General features: G+C 58.5%; 1 protein-coding gene and 1 pseudogene across 5 annotated transcripts; one reads left to right on the top strand and one right to left on the bottom strand.

Moving 5' to 3' along the window:
* The first annotated feature begins 29 nt into the window (after positions 1–29).
* NOP14 (NOP14 nucleolar protein) lies at positions 30–15023 on the top strand. 4 transcript variants are annotated; one of them, XM_076065979.1, is made up of 19 exons: positions 30–344; positions 918–1115; positions 1807–1941; positions 2537–2687; positions 2867–3048; positions 4182–4319; positions 4629–4751; positions 4990–5127; positions 5770–6211; positions 6344–6474; positions 7342–7427; positions 8507–8624; positions 9474–9575; positions 11155–11338; positions 11820–12084; positions 12245–12392; positions 13285–13400; positions 14043–14198; positions 14743–15023. In XM_076065979.1, exons 2-19 carry the CDS (start codon positions 933–935, stop codon positions 14840–14842), a joined length of 2898 nt encoding a protein of 965 aa, XP_075922094.1. In that variant the 5' UTR covers positions 30–344; positions 918–932; the 3' UTR covers positions 14843–15023. The 4 variants fall into 4 exon arrangements, with proteins under 4 accessions (XP_075922094.1, XP_075922092.1, XP_075922093.1 ...); XM_076065977.1 differs by having other exon boundaries at positions 31–483; XM_076065978.1 differs by having other exon boundaries at positions 31–273.
* Positions 15024–16337: 1314 nt separating this feature from the next.
* LOC116940419 (vimentin pseudogene) lies at positions 16338–19556 on the bottom strand (annotated as a pseudogene). Its single transcript, XR_012941362.1, has 2 exons — positions 17909–19556; positions 16338–16919 (listed from the first exon to the last, which is right to left on the bottom strand). The product of XR_012941362.1 is annotated as a vimentin pseudogene (transcript).
* Between the last annotated feature and the right edge of the window lie 87 nt (positions 19557–19643).

Raw genomic sequence — 19643 nt, forward strand, 5'->3', positions numbered from 1 at the left:
CCTCTCCTCGCAATCTCGCGAGATTTTCACTCTACGCGAGATCTCATCCCCCCTTCCCGCGAGATCTCCCTTTTCGCGAGATCTGTCCCCCGCGAGCGCCGCCCCTCCCTCTAATGACCCCCGACCCCTGACCTCTCGTGCACCGTCATGGCGGCTCGCTAGCGGTGCGCACGTGCGGATTGGAGAGCGGAGGGAGTAGCCAGCGGCGATTTTACTCCACGAAGAGTTCCTCTCCACTCATCGCGACTCCACACAGACATCCCACTCGAGTCGGTAAGACTCCAAAGCTCTACACACAGAGACACGACTCGGAGAGACTCTACCCCGAGGCTCCGCTCTAGTCGGTAAGACGCGCACTCCGACCATAGACTCACACTCGACTCGGGAACCTCCGCACAGAGAGGCCACTCCGCGCAGAGACTCGCACTCTACTTGGTTCCACTCGCACTCTACCCGGGAGGCACACAGACTCCACGCTACTCGGTGAGGCGTTTCACAGATTCATACTCAAAACAGTGAGGAGAGGTGGAGTGGGAGTGAGGAGGTGGAGTGCGAGTGAGGAGAGGTGGAGTGCGAGTGAGGAGAGGTGGAGTTGCAGTGAGGAGAGGTGGAGTGCGAGTGAGGAGAGGTGGAGTGTGAGTGAGGAGAGGTGGATTGCGAGTGAGTGAGAGGTGGAGTTGCATTGAGGAGAGGTGGAGTTGCAGTGAGGAGAGGTGGAGTTGCAGTGAGGAGAGGTGGAGTGCGAGTGAGTGAGAGGTGGAGTGCGAGTGAGTGAGAGGTGGAGTGCGAGTGAGGTAGAGGGGGAGTGTGAGTGAGTTAGGTAGGAGATGTACATCACTCACCTTCCACTGTACGTATGTTGAACTTATTTTGCACCGTATGGAGCCAGCCGTGCTAATCGAGGGTGGTGTCTGCAGCACTGAGCCGGCGCCATGGGGAAAGCCAAGCCCAAGCGGAACTTGGCAGACAAGGTCCGGCGCACGAAGAAGACCGTCGACGTGCGAACCAACCCGTTCGAGGTGAAGATCAACCGGCAGAAGTTCTCCGTCATTGGGCGCAAGCCGAAGCACGACCGCGGCCTCCCCGGCGTGTCCCGCTCCAAATCCATAAAGAAGGTAAGGCATGTGTGGAACACGGAGAGAGTGGCTGTTTCGCCGCTCTCATTGCTTGGAAATAGGAGGGTCCATCTCTCACAGGGGCAGCGGCCCCATCTCTCCAGGGGCAGCGGCCCCATCTCTTACAGGGGCAGCGGCCCCATCTCTCCAGGGGCAGCGGCTCCATCTCTCACAGAGGCGGCGGCCCCATCTCTCCAGGGGCAGCGGCTCCATCTCTCACAGGGGCAGCGGCCCCATCTCTCCAGGGGCAGCGGCCCCATCTCTCACAGGGGCAGCGGCCCCATCTCTCCAGGGGCAGCGGCCCTATCTCTCACAGGGGCGGCACCCCCATCTCTCCAGGGGCAGCGGCTCCATCTCTCACAGGGGCGGCGGGTTGGCACGGTGGTAACACTGGCGCCTCACAGCAAGAGGGGCCCGAGTTCAATTCACGATTCAATCGCCCTCTTTGTTTGCTCCCGGTTCTCTGGTTTCCTCCCGTGGCTAATTTAACCAACATCCCAATACTGAAACATTACCCTCAAGTCACTCAAGTGAGATTATACAGAGTTGCGGATAATAAGACCACGAACGAGAGGAGTGTCGCGTTTGCTTAAATCTTAAACGACGGTTCGTGCCGGCGTGTTGGGGCGCCGGGAGGCTAGCGTGGGTAGGGAAGTGCTCGCGGAGTTGTCACATTGCCCCTCTCGTGCAGCGCATGGGGACCCTGCTGCAGGAGCACAAGCAGAAGAACAAGAGCAACGTGTTCGTGGACCGGCGCATCGGAGAGAATGACCCGTCCATCAGCCTCGAGGACAAGATGTTGCAGCGCTTCGCCAAGGAGCGGCAGGTGTGACGCATACACTGCCCGGTGTGTGTTTGTGTGCGTGTGGGGAGCGGTGGTGTAGCGGTTAGCGCGCTGCACTATGAACCTGGTGATCCGAGTTTCGATTCCCGCTCATGGGCAACATCCGTGACGATTATTTGAACTGGTACCAAGTGCAGTGTGTAAACATCGCCACTGGGGAGACAAAGGCGGTCGGGCGTGGTGCTGGCCACCCACCCCCTCGTGTACCGTTCTGGCCTTCATAGGTGCTCGCTAACAGCACTTGCCCCAACAGTCCGTTAAGGCTATACGGGGGATCTTTGTTTTTTTGTATATAGTGTGTGTGTCTAGTGTCTGTGTGTGTCTAGTGCATGTGCTTAGTATTTGTGTCTAGTGTATGTTTCTGTGTGTATGTCTTCTGTGTCTGTAGTGAGTGTGTCGAGTGTGTGTGTGTTTCAGCGTGGGCACACACAGCCTGGGCACAGCCACTGTGTCGTAGATGTGCGAGACCTGTGCTGTGGGGAAGCCCAAAGCTGTGAACGAGCCATCTGTCAGCGTGCCGACCGGGTGTTAGTGAGGTGTGAGACGTGAGTGTGTGAGCCGTGCGTTACCTCCACAGCGCCAGCACACACGAGAGAACGTGTTTGCGCTGCACGAGGCGGATGATGAGGAGCAGCTCACGCACTACGGGCAGTCTCTGGCGGACGCCCAGGCGCTCGGGGACGCCCCCGACAGCGACAGCGATACGGGCGACCGCGGACTCCTGTCAGGTCCGGCACAGCACCACACTCAATTATCACACACCCCTCAACGCACCCCTCAACGCACCCCTCAACGCACCCCTCAACGCACACATTAAGACACTCCTCAACACACACCTGCCTATGTTGGTGCCTGTGTTGTTACCGTGTGTCGACGTGGCTGTGTTGGCGTCGTTGTGGCTGCACAGCGGAGTTCACGGAGGCGCACTTTGGCGGCGGAGGGGGCCTGCTGCGGAGGAAGAAGGCTGCTGCAGCTGCTGCTCCGGTGGGGGAGGGCGAGGACGGTGGGGGCGGGGCGGCTGCCGAGGTGCCACACCGCTCCCGCAAGGAGCTCATCGAGGAGCTCATCACCAAGTCCAAGAAGGAGAAGGTGGAGCTTGCTCGCCCACCCGCTGTGTCCTGCGAGACAGGGGAACGCCTTGTTTCGTTTACACACATGCTAGGCCATTGCAATGAGCTATCATACGTGGCCAGGTCGCTTCTGAGAAAGAGCTCAGAGCCCAGTTTGTTTTACCTGGTTCCTAATATAGTTTCTTCTGTATTTAACTGAGTAATGACGAAGCAGTGGCTTGACTAGGCAGTGATTTCACTCGGCAGTGGCCTGACTAGGCAGTAATTTGGTAAAAGCCACTTTCACTTTGGCAAGGAAGCCGCCGCGTGCTCTGCTGGAGCGTGGTAGAGGTGTGGTGGTTTTTGCTCCTCAGTAGAAGCACGAGTGGGTGTGTGCTCTACGTGTTCCAGCGTCACACCTATTACCGTCCTCGAGGGAAAGAATGGTGATCTGATCTCCGACCCCCAGCAACAGGTTTGTAGGTTGGCTGAGCATTTCTGTGAGGTCCTAGGGGGAGGGGAGCCCTCAGCTCAAATAACATGATGGAGTAAAGGGAGGTTGACCCTGCTGGGGCTTTTATCAGGATCCACTTTCAGTTTTAGTTTATTTTGGTATAGCCCTGTGAGCCATTCGGCTCTTGAATCGGGTGTAGCCACAACAAACAAAAAAAAACAAAAACACGAACAAGAAAAATATCTTAAAATGACTGACTGTGCAAACAGAAAATCCATGAAAAAAACCGCAAAATATTCCTGAAAAAAGCACCGTACACTAACGCGTAGCGGGGGCGGCGGCTTCCCAGCCTTGCGCTCCATGCGTGCTTGAAGTGTGAGGTAGGCGCGTAGCCATCGCTTGTGCCCACGCTGTTGCTGTTTCTGCTGCTGTTGCTGTTGTTGCTGAGGACGGTGGAGGATGTGGTGGTGGTGGTGATGGAGGAGGAGGGGAGGTCGCAGCAGCAGCAGTGGCCGCGAGGCGACGGCGGTCAGAGACCGCAGCGAGGCCGACAACGCGGCCATCAGTGCGGGGGGAGTGCAAGTGGCAGAACTTGGTGCAAGTGGCAGAATTTGGGGTGTGAATGTTGGGTTTGTGCGTACGTGCTTGCGTGTGCGTGCAAGTATATGCGCATTCACGTGTATGTGCACGCATGTGTGTGTGTGTACGTGTGTCCACAGTTTGAGAGACAGAACGCCAGGGAGCAGACGCTGGAGCTCACCGAGAAGCTCGATGCCGATTGGAAGCTGATCCAGTCACTGCTGCCGCACAAATCGCCCAAGGCCCTGCATGCCGAGGCTGAGGACGACGCACCACGGGTGAGCGGTAGGCGGAGCCGGTGGACTTGTGCGGGCGATCGCTCCTTCCCACCGTCTCGCCCCTCAACAATTCCCTCTCGAATAACCCACCGTGGGGTAACTCTCATGGTGAAACAGCCCACAGTCGTTGATGTTCTGTGCTGGTAATGGCTGTTAAGCGGAGGAGTGCGCTGGAGGATTTTGTTGTGGGGGAGGTTTCAATAATTAAATCACAGAATTCCCGAGTGTCACACTCTTGTCGAGGGCTATGTTAGTCCGGGTCCCTGCCTTGTGACGTGACTCTTAAGTGCCCCCCCCCCCCATGTACAGATGGAGGCCTACGACGTGGCGGTGCGGGAGCTTGCGTTTGAGATGAAGGCGCAACCGAGCGAGCGCCTCAAGACAGCGGAGGAGATGGCGCGCGAGGAGGCCCAGCGACTGCAGCACCTAGAGGTGGTGCAACCCTGGCTCACGGCTCAACACTTGTGACTCGCCACTCAAGCCTCACCGCTCAGCACTCACCACTCACGGCTCACCGCTCACTGATCACCACTGATGGCTCACCGCTTACGGCTCATCACACACGGCTCACTGCTAATGGCTGACGACTCACGGCTTACCGCTCACAAATCACCGCTCACAGCTCACCGCTCACGGCTCGCCTGCCCTATCCACTGCTGGCTGCGTGCAGGCGGCGAGGCTGCGGAGGATGCGCGGGGCCTTTGAGGAGAAGCCGCAGAGCGAGAGGCCCAAGCACCTGTCAGCCGACGACCTCCACGACGGCTTCGATGTGGACGATGAGCCCGTGGCACCGGCACTCGCCTACGAGGTGCAGGCCCGCACGGGGCCCACCGGGGATCAAGGGCCACCCCCACCCTCTCACAGCACAGGGCCCGCTGGGGGTCACGGGTCAGGGCCCACCCTCTCACAGCACGTGACCCACTAGGGATCGCTCAGCCTCGTAGTATCGCCGCGTGATTGGCGACATGCGGCTCATTCCTTCGTTTTCCGGGGAGGTGAACACGACCGTCCCGCTGGGTGGGTGGCCGTGCGTGCTCTGTGGGCGGTATGTCACCTCGGGGCAATGCTCATCTCTAGAAGTAGTTGCTTGTGAATATGACGGTCTTCATTTGCCTGAGCTACTTAACAGTCGTTGTTTAGTGATTGGTATGCAGAAGGAAACTTGAGTGCCTGAAAACCCCCACGTGTATACGAGGCAATCGCACTGAGCGCTCCACACGGATAGATTCAACGATTGCATTGATTTACGTCGTTACCCGGTCGCCTCCCTACCGTGGCCTGCAACTCGAGCCCCGGCATGCCGAGCGCCAGGCAAGGCGTCGTGTGCTCCTGGGGGGCGATGAAGATGATAGCGATGATGATTTTGATGGTGGTGCTGATGATAGCGATGGTGCTGATGATGGTGCTGATGATGGTGCTAAGTGCCCCGGGTTTGGCCGTTGCGGTGTAGGACGGCAAGCTGAAGACGGTGACCTGGGCCGACGAGGCGACCGCTGCCCACGAGGACGGCAATGAGGAAGACGACCACGGAGAAGAGAAGAGAGAGGAGGATGAAGAGGAGGATGAAGAGGAGGATGAAGAGGAGGATGAAGAGGAGGATGATGATAGTGATGATAGCGATGATGATGATGATGACCACTCGGATCTGGAGTCGGATGAACAGGCTGGCTCTGAGGAAGGTGACAAGGAGGAAAAGGAAGAAGAGGAGGAAATGCCTGGTTTTGTGCTTAAGTTGGCTTTGAGTGAGGATGGGGAGGAGGATGATGAGCCAGGTGGCCCGATTGGGGATGGGAGGCGGACGCAGGCCGTGCAGCAGCAGGCGGCGCCGTTGCTGCACGAGCGGAGGCAGGCGATGGAGGCAGCGAGCAGGGAGCTGCCGTTCACCTTCCCGGGTGAGTTCCCGGCATGCGACGGCATGGCCGCTGCGCGTCGCCGGCCATGCGGTTGCGACGTTGCTACCCGTGAGCCGATCGCTCGATGTTCACGGCGCCCTGCGACCTGCGTCCCTCCCCCCCCCCCCCCAGTCCCCACGAGCGCGCAGGAGCTGCGGACGCTACTGGACAGGTACCGGCCCGAGCAGCGTGTGACCGTCCTGGCGCGTGTCCAGGCCTGCAATCATCCCAGCCTGGCTGAGGGCAACAAAGCCAAGCTGGGCGTGAGTCTGCTTCCTCAACACCATCTCCCCCCTCACCCATCTTCTCCATCTTTGTCTCTCTCCCACCATCTCACCTCCCGATGTCCAGCCGAGTGTTATAGTTGGTGAGCGCCGCGTGCAACTCGTAATCGAGAGGTCGTGAGTTCACATCTCTGTTAGGATCACCTCAACCCTTGTCATCACCGTCATTCTTGCTATTCTCATCGTTATTGTTACCTTTGTTATCGTCACCACCACCATTGTGATGAAGTGGTACGGAGGCTCAGCACCACACCTCGGTAGAGGGCAGAGCAAGTCACGCGCACACACGCATGACAAATACAAGAATGCTCCCCACAGCACAAATATACAGACAAAGATAAAACAAAGATCCCCGTATAGCCTTTAACAGACTGATGAAGCAAGTGCTGTTAGTGAGCAGCACCTATTAAGGCCGGCACGGCACACAATGGGGTGGTTGGGCAGCACCACACCCAGCCGCCTTTATCTCTCTCGTGCTGATGTTTACACAGCGCACCAGGTGCTCGTTTGAAGCCGAGTGTGTGCCGCGTGTGAGCTGGCTCGGTCTGTGTGAGCAGGGCAAGGGTGCCGATGTTATCACGCACGGCTCTCGCTCCCCCCGGCCACTCCCCCAACTAATGATTGGCCACGGAGTTAAATTTTCCTGGTGAATTTGCAGAATTTCCAGCTCACACCGGAATTAATTCTGCAAAAGCGTTAAATTCCTTCAAGGTTAGAATAGATGACGACTCAAACGTTGCTCGAATTTTGTTGTAAGACCTTGGGAAAAGAGACGATTAGGAGCTGGAATAGGAGTAAGTAAGATATTGCGGTGCTGGTGTGTGTGTGGACTGCGTCCGTGTGTAGGTGCTGTGTGGGTTTGTGCTCGAGTACGTGGGCGAGCTGGCGCGGCGCTGCCCTCCCGATCTGTCCACCGTGGACCTCCTCATCAGGTGCCCAGAGGCTCTCCCAGCTGCTCCGCACGTTCCCCGCGGCACACTGGGGGACATGGCTGTGTGGTTGTCCTCTACAGGCCTCCAGTTGGGCACTGGCCCAAAGGCCCAAAACATCAAGTAGCCAGTAACAAACAGCACTGTTAAAGATGTAGTGGATGACAGTTAACATGGTTCTTGACTGGAGCAAGGGTGTGATTGTTGGTATTGTACGACCTTGGGTAAAATAGACGATGAAGGGCAATCCCTATGGTGTGTCCTTGTCATTCAGCTTGTTCTACATGGGTTTCCTCTGGGTTCTCTGGTTTCCTCCCATAGCTAAAACAAATACAGTGTAACTCGTATTGACCAAACATCCCAATGCTGTAACATTACCGAGAAGTTACTCACTTGGTATGACAGCAACATCGCCCCCTGCTGTAAAAACTTGGCAGGACCCTCCTGAACAAGAGTCTTGAGGCTCGGCGAGGCTTTCCTGGGTAGAGAAGCGAAGTTGAGTTAAAGTTGTTCACAAATTAAATGGACGTGGCACAGGGTCCACAGTGGGGAATGTCTTTGAAAGTGAGGGGCTTGTAGATGCAGTTTGTTAAACCCCGGTACGGATGTTTGTGTGCTGCGCCGAGTTGCTTGCGCTGTGCCACAGGGTGCAGGCTGTGACTGCTTCATGCTGCAGGGATTTAGAGAGCGACAACATCCAGCTGCTCTAGCAGCAACAACTGCTACTGCCCTCTTTCCTCCGTTGCTCTTCCGTAGAGCATCGTGCACTGGCAGGTGGTGGCAGTGGAGTGAGAGCACTGCTCAGCGAGGCCGTGTGGATGAGGCAGTCGGCAACGGCTGTGACTTCCCCCCCCGTGCTCTGTATGCCTTCCAACAGAAAGTGATGTCGCTTTATTATCATCCGATGCTTCCGTAGCCTCCGGTGAAGATCGGCGTGAATCACCGGGTCACACGGGTGACGTTAGGGATGAGGATCGCTGCGCGTCGCTCTGTAAAGGTCTCTCTGCGCCCGCCTGCTGGGAGCTGTGCGGAGCGGAGCTCTGTGTTTACGGGGGGCGTGTCGCTGTACTGTGTGAGCTCAGACCGCTGTACGACCTGGCTCGGCTATGCCCGCGACAGGCGGGCATCGACTTCCAGGCCGTCCTCGCCGCCGGCCAGAGCGAGCTGAGCCAGCACGGCCGCCCCCCCTCGCTGGACCAGGTGAGCACGGGGGGGGGGGGGGGGCACGTGTGTGACTCTTACAGAGTGTGACGATCGCACGGCGTCGTGACGACGAGCAGCTTGTCCTGTCCGTCTTGTCTCAAGTCGCGTAGTACAGGCGTGCTGCTGCATTCCTGTACTGGATAATATTGGATGTCAAGCAGTCACATTTATTCATAATACAGCACAGACTGATTCATTCACTCCAGTCACTCACATTCACCTCCTTATCACCCTAACAATTTTACTCCTTTTTTGAACGTTCCTCACTGATTCCTCCTTACATGTTGAGTACTCGGTCCCCCAGACTCACTGTTTCTGCTCATTCACCACTCTGTGTTCAACCCCCATTCTGCAGGTCACAACAACACACCCACTCATTCACTCGCCCACTCACCCACCCATCCACTCACCCACCCACTCGCCACATTGCAGGTCACAATGCTTCTCTTTCTGCTTCTTCCCTCGCACCGCCCCACCTTGGAATTCCCTCCCACCATCTCTTTTCCCCAAGCTCTTTTTAAAATAACCTTTGCTCAAATTAAAAAACGTGTTCAATCTTATCTATTACGACTTTATTGGTGCTGTTAATTGCTGGCCGCTTGACATTTTGGGCCACTAGGCCTGTGCTCGGTAACAATTCTACCTACTCACCGATTACTCTTTGCACCGCGTGTGCACCGCGTGTGCACCGCGTGGGCACCGCGTGTGCACCGCGTGTGCACCGCGTGTGCACCGCGTGGGCACCGCGTGTGCACCGCGTGTGCACCGCGTGTGCACCGCGTGTGCACCGCGTGTGCACCGCGTGTACTCACACTTGTGCTCACGGTTGTGCTGCGTGCGTTCCAGCTCATCTACCTCAAGCTCGTGTCACTCATCTTCCCCACGTCCGACTTCCGGCACCCCGTGGTCACCCCTGCCACCGTCTACTTGAGCCAGATCCTTTCCCAGGTGGGCGATTTGCTAGCGCGAACTCCTTACAGGGGACGTGGCTCTGTGGTTGTCTCTGTGTAGACAGAACGTGGCTCTGTGGTTGTCTGTGTGTAGACGGGACGTGGTTCTGTGGTTGTCTCTGTGTAGATGGGACGTGGTGCTGTGGTTGTCTTTGTGTAGACGGGACGTGGTTCTGTGGTTGTCTCTGTGTAGACGGGACGTGGTGCTGTGGTTGTCTCTGTAGACGGGACGTGGTTCTGTGGTTGTCTCTGTGTAGACGGGACGTGGTGCTGTGGTTGTCTCTGTGTAGACGGGACGTGGTTCTGTGGTTGTCTCTGTGTAGACGGGACGTGGTGCTGTGGTTGTCTCTGTGTAGACGGGACGTGGTTCTGTGGTTGTCTCTGTGTAGACAGAACGTGGCTCTGTGGTTGTCTCTGTGTAGACGGGACGTGGTTCTGTGGTTGTCTCTGTGTAGACGGGACGTGGTTCTGTGGTTGTCTCTGTGTAGACGGGACGTGGTGCTGTGGTTGTCTCTGTGTAGACGGGACGTGGCTCTGTGGTTGTCTCTGTGTAGACAGAACGTGGCTGTGTGGTTGTCTCTGTGTAGACGGGACGTGGTTCTGTGGTTGTCTCTGTGTAGACGGGACGTGGTTCTGTGGTTGTCTCTGTGTAGACGGGACGTGGTGCTGTGGTTGTCTCTGTGTAGATGGGACGTGGCTCTGTGGTTGTCTCTGTGTAGACAGAACGTGGCTGTGTGGTTGTCTCTGTGTAGACAGAACGTGGCTCTGTGGTTGTCTCTGTGTAGACGGGACGTGGTTCTGTGGTTGTCTCTGTGTAGACGGGACGTGGTTCTGTGGTTGTCTCTGTGTAGACGGGACGTGGTGCTGTGGTTGTCTCTGTGTAGACGGGACGTGGCTCTGTGGTTGTCTCTGTGTAGACAGAACGTGGCTGTGTGGTTGTCTCTGTGTAGACAGAACGTGGCTCTGTGGTTGTCTCTGTGTAGACGGGACGTGGTTCTGTGGTTGTCTCTGTGTAGACGGGACGTGATTCTGTGGTTGTCTCTGTGTAGACGGGACGTGGTTCTGTGGTTGTCTCTGTGTAGACGGGACGTGGTGCTGTGGTTGTCTCTGTGTAGACAGGACGTGGCTGTGTGGTTGTCTCTGTCTAGACGGAACGTGGCTGTGTGGTTGTCTCTGTGTAGACGGAACGTGGTTCTGTGGTTGTCTCTGTGTAGACAGAACGTGGATGTGTGGTTGTCTCTGTGTAGACGGAACGTGGTTCTGTGGTTGTCTCTGTGTAGACAGGACGTGGTTCTGTGGTTGTCTCTGTGTAGACAGAACGTGGCTGTGTGGTTGTCTCTGTGTAGACAGGACGTGGTTCTGTGGTTGTCTCTGTGTAGACAGAACGTGGCTGTGTGGTTGTCTCTGTGTAGATGGAACGTGGTTCTGTGGTTGTCTCTGTGTAGACGGGACGTGGTTCTGTGGTTGTCTCTGTGTAGACAGAACGTGGCTGTGTGGTTGTCTCTGTGTAGATGGAACGTGGTTCTGTGGTTGTCTCTGTGTAGACGGGACGTGGTTCTGTGGTTGTCTCTGTGTAGACAGGACGTGGCTGTGTGGTTGTCCCCCAGTGTGCCGTGAGCAGTCTCCGTGCGGTGGGTGTCAGCCTCTTCGTGTGTCACCTCCTGCTGGAGTTTGTGCGGCTGTCCCAGCGCTTTGTGCCCGAGCTGCTTGTACACCTGCACGGGCTGCTGGTTCTGGCGCTGCCACCGCACGCGGCACCAGGTAACCATCGCGTCTCACCCTGCCACGCCATCTCTGCTCGTGTGCTCGCTCGCCCGCCTCCCTCCGCGGTTGGCGCGGTAAGACAACGGCAAATGATGCTCGTTTTTCGACTGATTGGCCATTCTTTATTTTCAAAAGATCTCTTGTTTTAAGAGGCAACTGCTTTAAAATGAGAACATTTGTAGTAATTTAGGAATCTCACGATCGGGTGGCCATCCGATCACATTCCTCTGATTCCTGTGCCAACCACTGTCCCCATTCACGAGTCACATTAAGAGCCACTGAGCCTGCTGCTGCTGCTGTGTCTGTGCTGTGTCTTGCGAGTTGTGTGCTGCGCGCCGTTTTATCTGTGTATTGTGTTTGTATGCACCGTGTGTCGCTAGTGCCGTGTGCACGGCAGGCGAGCGCGTGGCGCACGTTTGTACCGCATGTCACCGTATCTCTGTGCCGTGTCCCGCGTGCTCCTTGCGGTGCGCGGCAGGCGTGCGCGCGGTTCCTCCGTTCCGTGCCGGAGTGCGCGGGAGGGGGCTGCTGGTGGTGCGTGACGCCACCTCCTTGGCCTCATGGAGCCAGGCGCCGCTCTCGCTCAGCGCCGTCATCCAGCTGCAGCGCGAAGACACCGCGACCACCGCCACCACCGCTCCTGCCAACACCACCACCGTCGCCACCGCCACCACTCCCGAGGCCGCCACCACAGCAGTCGCTGCGGTTGCCACCGCAGCGACAGCCATGCACGACCACTTCCGGTGAGCATGCGACACGTGTGCAACCACACACGCCACTACCTGTAGCACCCGCGTAACTCACCCGGCCACGCGTCACTCGCCCACATGCCACTCCTGCGCGTCACTCTCTTGCGCGTCACTCTCCCGCGCGTCACTCCTGTGCCGCCCCCGCGGGATGCAGGATCTCCGCAGTGGGGCTATGCCTGGAGCTGGTGCAGGAGTGCGTGCGTGCGTATGCGCAGTTGCCCTCGCGCACGCCGGCCTTCCAGCCGCTCCGCGAGCTCCTGGGAACGCACCTCGACCTGAGCGACTACCCCCCCAGCTTCCAGGTGAGCGGCCGCCACATATGCCCACACACAGACGCACACACGCACCCACACACACCGCCCACACACACCGCCCACACACGCCACCCACACACACGCCCACACACACGCCCACACACGGGCGTCCACATGCACGCTCCTGTGTAGGCGCCCATCCAGTTTTATTATTATTGCTAATGTAGGGCCCCACCGAAAAATCTGGATATCCCAGAACCACCCCCCCCCCCCACTTTTAGAAGTTGCGGGGAAAGTGGCCCTGGCCTCACGTGCAGCCCATGGGGTGTGCTGCCATTCCGCCAGCACTGAGCCACTCGGTGCGCACGGAAGGCTACTGCGACGCAGACGCGAAGGGCCGTCTTTTCAGTCGCGGCTCGGCTCTGGCCCAGCCTCTAGCACTCCTGCTCAGCTCACGCTTGAGCCACTCGGTAGCTTCCAACGACACCCGAATGGCTCACCTGCGGCCTGACTCAGGCTCGGCCCTTGAGAATCCTGAGCATGGCTGGGACCGTGCTCAGAGCCGGTTCAGATTAAGCGCATGGCTCTTAGCCACGGCTCACTTTAGCTAGAGCCACGTCTGAGCTGTGACTAAGAATCCGGGCCTCGGTGCTGTTTGGAGCCGCCCCCGTGAATGCACCAGCGATTGGCTTTGACACAGATGGGCTGCTGGTCGCGATGCCCACATCTTAGCCGGTTTACGATTGTATTTAACGGGGCGAGAAGTCGGGAGGCAAGGATCGCCTCGTGTGCGAGAGTGACGTGGTTTACACTCGAATGCCGTTGAGTTGGACCACGTGAAGTTGCCTTGTGAAATCCGAGGCCGGCCCAAGTGGCCTGCCTTGGCGACGGCGTTTGTGTGCCGCGTGGAAACCATGCGTCGCTTCGTCCGACCCTCCAGGCTATGGTGGAGGAGATCAAGGCGGACCTGGACGCTCCGCAAACGCTCACCCTGCTCAAGTTTGAGAAGAGCAGGCCACAGCCCCTCAAGATGTTCCAGCCCAAAGTGGAGCAAGTGTAAGTCCCTTTCGGAGGGTCTACGTCAACACTTCGCCAGTCCAGAGCAGTCGTTATAAATTTAGTAAGCGACGTGTCTCATTGCTGCATTTGGTTGTGAGAATTGTTCTTTAATATACCGGCAAAGTCGAGATGGGAACTGGTGCGTTGAACACTCGTACTCGTGTACAGTTGAATTTGTTTGGCCGGGTCGGGTGGTTGAGGGTTACACGACAAAAATTTACCCAAAAATATATAAATCCCCTGACGCGAGTAGGCCCATTGTGTACCAGCGTCACGGTTTCAAATCATAAAAATACACTGCAAATTACTTAATTGGGATTACACACAGAAACATCACTTCCTACTGGCTGGCCGTCGGCACCCTACAATAATAGCGTGAATACCACACTTTGTACTGAATTATGAAAGGGTCCTCGGTTCATAAAGCATGAGACAGGAGCGCGGTGGTAGACACTGGTCGACACTTGGCTCTCTTGGTGGCCCCCAGCGAGTTGTGGAAATTCCACATTCCTGTGGCGGCGGGAGGAAAGATGGATGCCGAGGGAGCTTAGTAAACGGCTGCGTGCCACACGCGTGGATCCGGGAGGCGGTCCGGGTCGTGCGTGAACGCGCATGTGGCATCCGGCGTTTCTGGCGCAGGCTGGAGTTTGGCAGGAAGAAGGCGGGAAGCAAGCCCGAGAAGGATCGCAAGCGCCTCGTGGCGCAGCACAAGAAGGAGTGGAAGGGCGCTGTGCGCGAAATCCGCAGGGACACGCAGTTCTTGGCACGACAGCAGCTGAAGGAGCAGATGGACAGGTGCACTCCTCCTCCCTCACCCTCTCGTCGTCACGCTCGCGCGGGTGTTTGTGTACACGTGCCTTTGTTGTCTGCGCTTGTGTAGACACGTATGTGTGTGTGGACACGTACGTGTGTGTGTGTGGACACGTACGTGTGTGTGTGTGTGTGGACACGTACGTGTGTGTGGACACGTGTGTGTGTGTGTGGACACGTGTGTGTGTGTGGACACGTGTGTGTGTGGACACGTGTGTGTGTGTGTGTGTGTTGACACGTGTGTGTGTGTGTGTGGACACGTGTGTGTACGGCCAGACCTGTGGCGTTGGCCACCCACCCCCATGTGTGCCGTGCGAGCTTTTATAGGTGCTCGCTAACAGCACTTGCCCCAAAAGTCTGCTAAGGCTGTACGGGAGACCTTTGTGTGTATGAATGTTGAACTTTTTTCGCACCATATGTAGCCAACCGTGCTAATCGGTGCAGGAGCTGATGGGTTTTCTGGCCTCCCTTTGCCTCTGTCACATCACGAGACAAACAAGTTTGGACTGCTCTGGGTGTCGCTTCACAGAGACTCGGAGCGCAAGCGCAAGGTGAAGGAGCTGCACCACCTGCTGGCCACGCAGGAGGGCGAGTGGAAAGCCCTCAAGCGCAAGAAGATGAAGGCCTGAGGGAGGCGGCGTTGTCTCACTCGCACCACGACCTTGTGCCCCGTCTCCGACTTGTTATAAAGCTTTCACTTTTGGTTCCCCCGGTGACCAATATTTTGTGAATGCGCATGTGTACAGGTATACGTCGTGTATTTGTAATGTCTTATTTACCAAAATAAAGGACCTTGTTCCAAAGTGGTAATTTATTTCACCCTCGCTCTGTGGGGCAGTGGGGCGGGCGTCCAGGTGTGCACGAGGAGTGAGGTTCTACGGAGCAAGCCCTGTCTGCCCCGTGCAGAGAACAAAGCTCGCCTCAACACCAGGTGTCTTGGGTGTTCGGGGAGGTGGCTCTGCTGCACGTGGCCTGTACTCTTGCACTGTGGAGTCAGCAGTGAGGAGTGGTGGATCATCACAGACTTTTTGAAACGCCCTCACAGTGGGCATCGATAGAGGTTTGCCAGAAGGCAGTACATCTAAAATGTGGACTCTACCTGTGTAGTGATTGTAGAATCGCTACTGTGTACACACGCACAAGCGTGACGTCACTATGCGGGGGAGCGTCATGACCACGCGGGTCTACACACATGCATGACGTCATCCCGGCTGGAGGCGGGAATGACGTCAGGGCCGGTTCTGGGCTCCGGGAGGCCACGAGGGTGGTGTGAGGCCGTGGCACTCTCTGTGACCCCGGCTGGACACGTGACTGGACCCCAGTGGGGGCTGGGGGCCTAGGGGGCACCTCAGAGGGCACGTGGACAGCAGGGGGGCTTCGAGAGGGTTCTCGAAGGGAGGCGTGGCCGGGGTGGGGCCCGGGCACGCCGAGGCCCATATAAGCAGCCTCCTCACGAGGTTCGAGGCTGCCCGTATCAAGAACGAAGATGCATCGTGAAGACGCCAAGAAGAGTCAAGCCTCCAGTCAGCGGACCTGGCAGTAGCCACCTGGCTGGGTCACGCTAGAGTATTTGATAAGTATGTGTTAGCTAGAGTAGGTTAGTGGTCACCACCTTATGTGCAGTGTTATATTACTTACCGTTCTAATAAATCAGCGTTGCCTCCCAAGGAGTCGTGTGTGCACCTAATTCGAACCCACTACACCTGTTCCCTCTATGGAATAGTGTCCCCCCTCACACGCGTGGGTTCTCTCCAGGTGCTCCGGGTTCCTCCTACATGTAAACAATCGTTTGGCCAATATCACCTTAATGTAAAACGGACCGCAGAGCTTGGGCAATTGTTAACCCCCACTCACCGCGTGGCTGTCTTGCTGCTTGTCACGTGGCTTTGTGAACTCTTCTGCCTGGACTTTGGCGTGTTTTACCCTCGTATGTTGTGGGTTTGTTTCGGATGCTTTTGTTTCCTCCGTGCAAAATGAGGAATTGGCCAAACATCCCAATGCAGGCAAGAAAATGAGTTTGAAACTCTAGGCTTCTTAGTGAACGCATGGCATCGCTATTGTGATGCGATCGTGTAACTGACGTGTGGGTGCATTCGCGTGCAGACACACGGCGGTGAGGACACATCGCGATCTCGTTCCAGTTTATTCTCGCGTAGCTGACGAACAACTTGAGCGCAACGTGTGTACCACGTGAGCAGCCAGAGACAGTCCGGGGAGTGCCACTGCCTCGCCCAGCCAGCAGGGTTATCTCGCTGCCCCGGGGGGTGCGGGGGGGGGGTGCGGTGATGCCGATGGCGTCACGCTCTATGTGACAACCGCGTGGGACAAGCTGATGGGTATGGCATTGTGATGGATGTGACACTGCAATGGGTGTGGTGGTGTGTGCAACACTTTGGAGTGGAACAGTGACGTGTATGTGTCAGTGACGGGTGTGCAACGGTCATGTGATGTGTGTGGGACACTAGCGTACATCTAAGAGTGGCACAAGACACGTTGGTGGGTGTGACACACTGCTGTTTGGTGACGTGTGTGTCACACGGTGATCTGTCGAGGCGTGTGGAGCGGCGAGCCGGAGCTGCTGGAGACTCGGTGAGGCTGGGCACTCCAGACGATGATAGGAGGAGGTGGCGAGGAGGAGGGAGGCGAGGAGGAGGAGGGAGGCGAGGAGGAGGAGGGAGGCTCGGCTGAGGCGTCCTCTCTCGGCATCTGCAGCGCGGGGAACAACATCGCAGCGTCACTCAGCAGCAAGGGCAGCGCCTGCGCTCTCGCACGGTCGCGGCCTGAGCTGCCATGGGGGGGGGGGGCCTCTCCCCGGTCCCCCCCACAGCGCCTCGAGCCCAAAACTTCAATGCGCAAACCTGCTGGGTTCAGCGGTGGCCAGGATAAGGCAGTACAACAAATCATGATAATTCATAGTCTGCCAGTAGGGGGCGATGTCGCTACGAGTGAACCCAACTGAGGAATCGGCAGTGGCGTTTTAATCCGGACCAAGACGCACTGGCCCAATGACGCCAGGGATCCGAACCGTCCACCCGCGGCGTTGACCAGGGCGGCCTTCCGCCTCGCACCGCGCTCCGTGTTTGTTCTCCCCACGCACGCGCGCAGTCCAGTTTCATCTCAATAGAGCATTACATAGATACCTGGTGCAGTGTGTTAAACATCAGCACTGGGGAGACAAAGGCGGCCGGGCGTGGTGCTGGTTAGTTTACCACCTCGTGAGCGCTGCCGATTCTTCACAGCCCGCTGCTGCTGCTGTTTCTCGCGAGCAGCGCTTGCCACGACACGCTGAGTGGTGCTGCTGCTGCACGGGGCGAGTCTACCTAGAGCTGGGCCTGCTCTAGGTAGACTCAGCCTCAAATGAGTACCCGGGGCGGTGTGTAGTAAACATCGCCACTGGAGAGACAAAGGCGGCGAGCGGGCGTGGTGTTCGCCACTCAACCCCACCGTGCCGGCCTTCACAGGTGCTGCTCGCAAACGACGACTTGCCCCAACAGTCTGTTACAGGCGATACGGGGATCTTTGTTTTTGTGGCGAGCGCTGTTAGCGAGTAGCAGCACCGATTGATGCCGGACACGGCCACGCGGGGTGTAGTGGCGAGCACCACGCCCGGCCGCCTTTGTCTCCCCAGCGCTCGGCGTCTCCCCCTGCCCCGGCAGTGCCCGACGCCGTGCGTGGTGCGCGCCCGTGGCTCTTACCTGAGCTCAGGCCACGTTGCCCTTGAGGCGCTTCTCCTCGGCGTCCAGCAGATGCCGGTAGGTGGCGAGCTCGGCGTCCAGCTGCAGCTTGATGTTGAGCAGCTCCTGGTAGGCCCGCAGGTGCTGCGCCATGTCGGCCTTGAGGCCGCGCAGCTGCGCTTCGAGCTGCGCGGCAGCGTCTCGCATCTCGTCGAGTTGTGCCGCGTGCTCGGCCCCCATCTCCCGCAGCTGCGCCTCCAGCGCCTCGTTGCGGCTGCGCATGGCGTCGATCTCGCCCTGGAGGCTCTGCGCCTGGCGCCGGAACTCGGAGATCTCCTCCTTGGTGGCGCGCATCTGCTCGTCGCGCTTGGCCGCCTGCTGCTGCAGGGCGTCGAACTTGTTCTTGTACCAGCCCGCGGCGTCCGCCACGTTCTGCGTGGCGATCGACTCGTACTGCGCTCGGATGTCGCGCAGCGCGGCCGCCAGGTCGGGGCGGTTCGCCTCCAACTCCACGGAGACGTTCGCCTCCTGGATCTGCACCAGCAGCTCGGCCACCTCCTCGTCGTGCAGCTTCTTGAGGAACTCGATCTCGGCCGTGAGCTGCTCGGCCTGGCGCTCCAGGTCCACCTTCTGCAGCGTGGCGTCGTCCACGTCCTTGCGGAACTCCTTGAGCGTGGCGAGCGCCTGGTCGCGCAGGCCGCGCTCCTGCTCGAGACGCGAGGCCCAGTACTCGAGGTCTTCCTGCAGGTTCCCCTTCGCGATGTCGGCCGCGCCCTTGACGTGCGCGCACTGCACGATGCGATCCTTCACCTCGCCGAAGGCCGCCTCGAACTCGGCCCACAGGCTGCTGGGCCCCGCCGACTTCTGCCGCAGCTTGGCCAGCTCCGCCTTGAGCTCGCTGTTGCGCTCGCCCAACAGCCGCACTTTGTCGATGTAGCCCGCGAAGCGGCTGTTGAGCACCTGCAGCTCCTCCTTCTCGTCCTGCACCACCTGCGACGTCTCGGACACCACCACCACCGCCTGGCCCACGCCACGGTGGCCGGGCCCTGGCGCCGAGGCCCACGACTGCGAGCGGCCCGCGGCGCCGCTCACGGTCGCGCTCCTGTGGCCGACGGCGATGGAGCTGCTCCTCATGGTGATGCTGATGCTGCTGCTTGTGCTACTGCTACTAATGATGATGCGACTGCTGCTGCTGATGCTGTCGGGGCGCGTCTTGCCGCGGCCTCCTATTTGAGGGGAGCGCGGAATGTAATTTTGCGAGGGAATGTTGCGACTCCACGGGGAATCTGTCGCCTGCCGCGCCGGGAGGGAGGGAGCGGACGGGGCCGCGCGCTGCGCTCATCCCCGCGTGCCGGGGTGGGGGGGCATCCTCTCACCCGAGGGCCCCCATAGCCCCCCACCCCCACTAACCGCACAGTCGCCACCCGCCACACGCGCGAGTCGTCAGGGCGCACGGTGGCCGCAGGGTGCTGGACTTGTCTCGCGCCCTGCGTACACAACCGTGCACATCGGAGGTGCCGGCGAACGGCGTCCCCGCGTGGCAACCACCCCGAGCTCTGGCGCCCGAGGAGTGCGGCTCCGATGCCGCTGGCGGTGACGGACGCGCCGTGTGGCCGATTCGAGTGGCCGGTCGCGCGCGGCATTCGTGGGGCCGTGGGAAATGAAGTCTCGGCCCGTGCCCCCCCCCCCCTCCCACACCGTCCTACAGCAGCCTCGCACGGCTCTCTATCTCGCTTATACCACAGGGCTACGTGGA

Source organism: Petromyzon marinus, chromosome 9 (assembly GCF_048934315.1).
Source record: "Petromyzon marinus isolate PM22_M1 ecotype Great Lakes invasive population chromosome 9, UKy_Petmar_22M1.pri1.0, whole genome shotgun sequence".
Classification (NCBI taxonomy): Eukaryota; Metazoa; Chordata; class Hyperoartia; order Petromyzontiformes; family Petromyzontidae; genus Petromyzon; species Petromyzon marinus.

What these genes read in the sequence shown, in the direction of transcription:
- NOP14 (XM_076065979.1), top strand. Translation starts at nt 933, where the DNA reads ATGGGGAAAGCCAAGCCCAAGCGGAACTTGGCAGACAAGGTCCGGCGC. An exon ending in GCTTCGCCAAGGAGCGGCAG is followed by an intron (nt 1,942 to 2,536) that starts GTGTGACGCATA and finishes TTACCTCCACAG; the next exon opens with CGCCAGCACACACGAGAGAA. An exon ending in GCTGCCGTTCACCTTCCCGG is followed by an intron (nt 6,212 to 6,343) that starts GTGAGTTCCCGG and finishes CCCCCCCCCCAG; the next exon opens with TCCCCACGAGCGCGCAGGAG.